General features: G+C 34.6%; 1 protein-coding gene across 5 annotated transcripts in view; it reads right to left on the bottom strand.

The window, feature by feature from the left end:
• LOC107608747 (DExH-box ATP-dependent RNA helicase DExH5, mitochondrial) overlaps positions 1-3,919 on the bottom strand; it is an 18,375-nt gene extending 14,456 nt beyond the window's left edge. For 2 of the 5 annotated variants that reach the window (XR_002351320.1, XR_002351321.1), the window contains exons 1-4: positions 3,708-3,919; positions 3,229-3,386; positions 3,055-3,142; positions 1,546-1,791 (exon numbers count right to left, since the gene is read on the bottom strand). Coding sequence is in view for 3 of the 5 variants with exons in the window: in XM_016310466.2 (XP_016165952.1) it covers positions 1,546-1,791; positions 3,055-3,142; positions 3,229-3,386; positions 3,708-3,743 (528 nt within the window). In the remaining 2 variants the exon portion in view is untranslated. The other 3 variants (XM_016310466.2, XM_016310468.2, XM_016310470.2) reach the window with 3 other exon arrangements.

The following is a 4,413-nucleotide window of genomic DNA, read 5'->3' as shown; positions in this document are numbered from 1 at the left end:
AAATGAAATCAGCTACTAGCAGCATGATCAGAGAAGCATCATCTTAAAAGATTAAATTAGTTAAGACAACAAAAGGAAGAGTACAAAGACAAAGGAAGAAAAGAGATACTTTTAAAGAACAATAGCTAACGAGAGAAAACAGCAAGGCTTTCCATTCTCTCAGCATATCCCTCTAAAAAGACAATGAGCTTTTACATGAAATAGCAGTCAACATATAAACTCATCCCACAAGACTGACTTTTCTGATAATCTGTCATCAATTACACTTTGACAAAAGAACTCCAAATGGTAGCATTGACTGTGTATTGCACACAGGTTAGGCTTCTTTCCTTCCCAAATCTATAAAACCCACTCAACAGGAACTAGTCTAAAGTTCTAGAACATACCCGCATATGCCAAAGATACCAATTGAAGTACTCCCATGACTTGGACAACTACCAGAATGAGAAATACAAGCTGTAGGGTTCTCTGTATGAAGAAGTGTAATGGAGAACAAAGATTAGTTGGCAGCCTTAGCCACGGGTACTCCTAAAACTCAGTAATATTTGAACCAAAGGAAATAATAGAACCCATCAGCCATGATTCTACTAGGACAGCAGAACCTTGCAACTAAATATTACCAAAAACAAAGGCCTGATTCAAATGACAAACCACGTGAAATGAAACAAATTAGAAGGCACCTGCAAGAAGAATGGTACTGGCCCCATGATGGATAGAGCCCTTGATAGCAGGATGTGCACCTCACACATCAACAGGCTGCTGCAACTAATAATTCACATAACAATGATTCCGATGGTGGTGCTCGATGGATAACCTGAACAAGTTTCCACCCTCACTTTTATGAGAGAAATTGTAGCCCAACAACTTCAGCTCATGAACTCTACCTTATATTACACCACCTACCTTCATAACTACCAAGGAATTTCTTTGCTACCAATCAGTCTTCTAGTTCCCATCAAACATTTAGCTATTTCCTAAGGCTACAAAAGAAAATTGTGGATTCATAGTCAAACTCAGATAAAGCTGAAACATGGAATGACTACCTGAACCACTCAAAGGTGAATCTTAATGAAATTTCTACTTAATATGCAAAATATACAAAATTCCTTGGAGAGAAAGAAATAGAATACACTGATTGCAATATCCTCAAAAACTACTCTCCTCATACCATCTTCCTCATGTATCACTCACAGACCAGCACTACAATTTTTTTTATAGCAATCTTTCATGTTCTAACTCAAAATTCAATGCACATCAATACATTAAACATAGGTGAGCTTTCTTTTTCTTTTACCCTCGGAAAATCCAAAGGAAAACTATTTGCAGCATCTTACAAGGAATGCATAAAAATAAGAATAAAAGTCATGTGACCGTCCTTTTTTGGGAGTAAAAGAATTCATATAGCTGCAAACATAAGTTGCAAAAGAAAATGGTGCATATCTAAATTTATTAAGCAGAGATGATAAAATAAAAATATTAAAATAAAATATCAAATTCAAATTACAATAACAATTTGCCATGACCATATATTTTTATTAAGACAACCTGCCAAGCTTGTTGCTGATCACGCATTTGCAAGCTTCTCTGCCGGAGAATTTTCTCCAAAGCAGCCTTATTCAATGCTGGCAACTGAGGTTTCTCAAATAACCTTTCATCCACACCAATACTATCGTTATTTGTTGATCTTGCAAATGACAAATCTGGAAAAGTTTCCTTCATTCTGGATTTTTGGGTTTGGTATTCTTCAAGATAAGCATCAACTCGCCTTAACATAGAAATAGGTATGCTTACCTGGTAATTCCAAAAACCCTTACTTAGGCTTATTTCTATGAGATAAGATGTCCAACAGAATAAGAGTATATTTGGGTAAATTATGATATTAAAATTATTTCAATACTTGATTTTAACTAAGGTATATTTTGTAAGATTGATTATGCGAAAATCAATTTCCAGTTAAATGTATTAACCTAAAAGTCATTTATTCTCAGATGTATTAGCATAAAAGTAATTCTAAAGAAATATATCTGACTAAAAATCAAAAGCTAAAAAAACTTGCTTATAAGTAAAGACATTTTTCAAATTAAAATTCTAGCATTTCTGATAAACCCTTTGCTTCTTTTCTTTAGCCCAACAAAATGACTTATTTCAGGAACACTTTTATTTTAATAATAAATATAAAATAACAAAAACAAAATGCTAACTTAATTATTGATAGAGTAAGCTGACTAAAGGATCTAGAAGAGCCTAGAAACTAGAAACTCTTAAGAGCAGTTGTAAGAGCTGCCAACTAGGATAGATTCCCCCTAACAGTCCCTAACTAACTTAAGTTTGTAAAGACCTTTTTACCCCCTTGTTCTAGAGTGCTGAACACTCTTGTTATCTATGTATAAATACTGACTCAGCACTCTGATGTGAAGATACTCTCATTTTCTACAATTCTCAGTTTCTCCATCTTCTTTCTGTTCTTTCCTTCTCTCACTTTCTATCTACTCTGAAACACTATCAATTATAACCATTTTCCAAATATAGGCTAAAACTAGTACTAAGGAACAAGATATAAATCTTATAAGGTCGTGACTGAGACAATAGAGGCTAGAAGAGAAAGAACATTTAGGGTCAGTTTGGTAACTATCCTAGAACATAAATGTAGAGAACACTCTGTTGTATTTTGTTAGTTTCTCAAGGCAGAATATAGAGACAAGACAAAGAAATTTTGTCTTTGATCCTGCTTCATTGTCCTGGATTGCCTTTTCTGTATCCTTTGCCTTCTCCAAAGTCCAAACAATTTCCAAACAGAGCCTTGGAGACATAACATGTTTGGAGAAAAGGCTAATACAGAATGAAGCAAAATTTCTCTGTCTTGAGATAAAATTTGCCAATTTTCTATGGACCCAAAACCTAGGAATAGTGGAGGCACAAATAGACATTTTGTCATATCTCTGTCAACATTTTCTGAATTACATACACTTCAGATTTTTCTTTTTTTCTTCTTTTTTGTCCTCAACAAAATGGTTCAAGAAAGTACAGGGCACATCAATGAATACAAAACTATACCTCCCTCAGCGGACGTCGATCATCCAAATCAGGTCTGTAGTTGGGAAGTGGAACCTTACTGATGACAACAACTTTTGCATACACATGGCTGCTAGATGGAAATGTAATTGAGTTCCCCCACAACAGAGCAAGTGTAATAACTCCAGCATTAATAGTTGAAAAACGCACACACACCTGTACAATCCCATTTTGCTTGCCAAAGCTGCTATTTGCTGGAACTCACGCCTATCCTTCTTCTCTCTCGAGATCAACTCTTGCTTACTCTCATCATCTAAAAGTGTGATTAATTTCTGCTTCCACTCCACAGCAATATCATTCGCAAGGGAAGCACTCTGAGAAGCAAGTGTTGAAGAAAAACAAAATAAGAAAAAACTAAGACAGCATGCATTTAACTGAGATATCAATTCACTAAAATCTGCAATTTTGGTTATACGTTCAAACCTTATTGCCGTACAGAAAATATGGTATAATCAAAGTAATTAAATTACTATCAACAAGGAAAATGCAGTTAAACATTTTAGAAAGATTCAAGGAGATAGAAGAAGAATGGGACACACAGGAGTATAGCGACATTACAAAAATGAGTAGTTGAAGATTAGCCAAGTTTACAAACATTACGAAAATCAAGAAAGAATTAGAAGTAATCTACTCACTGGACGTGACGAAGCCTCTTCCGGTTGAGAAGGCATCTCTTTTCTTCCTTCAAATTGGAACTGGCAAGAGATGGAAGAAGATGATGAATCAGGGTTCTGGGTTCTGACTGTTAACACACGAATGCGTTGAATTTAGTTATTAATTTAAAGCCCTTCAAACGGCGTCGTTGTGTGGTGTTTATGTCTTTACGGCTTCGGTCAGACACATGGATGAGGTAAGTCATAACCATAACTCATAAGTGAATAAGTGATATGGCGCGTGGAACGTAATCGCCTACTCACCTTGACCTTAATCAGCCCCACCTTTAATCTAGTACTAACTTAGAATCGTTTTACATTTTTATTTATTTTTCAAGAAAACAGGGCATTTTATGACTCTTCCTTCCATAGTTCCATGCCTGTGTTTCCAATCCTGATTCCATTGCAATACTTATAGTGAAACGAAGAGAAGAAAAACATTAGAGAAACCAGATTAACTCCAAGCATGTCGCTCAACAAAGACATGAGAAAATCGTCACTCAATAGTGTTGACATGTTTTGGCACCTCACGTCAATTATATAATACTAATGTATCATATTCATTTGTTCTCTTGTTTATTAAATGTGTATAAAAGTAATAAAGATTGAATTAGTTTAGATGACAAATAATTTTTAATTTAAATAAAATATCTTGAATTCAAATTTTGAAAATAATAAATTCATTATA

Source organism: Arachis ipaensis, chromosome B07, assembly GCF_000816755.2.
Source record: "Arachis ipaensis cultivar K30076 chromosome B07, Araip1.1, whole genome shotgun sequence".
In the NCBI taxonomy this organism is placed as follows: Eukaryota; Viridiplantae; Streptophyta; class Magnoliopsida; order Fabales; family Fabaceae; genus Arachis; species Arachis ipaensis.
This window is presented reverse-complemented; position numbering and strand designations above follow the sequence as displayed.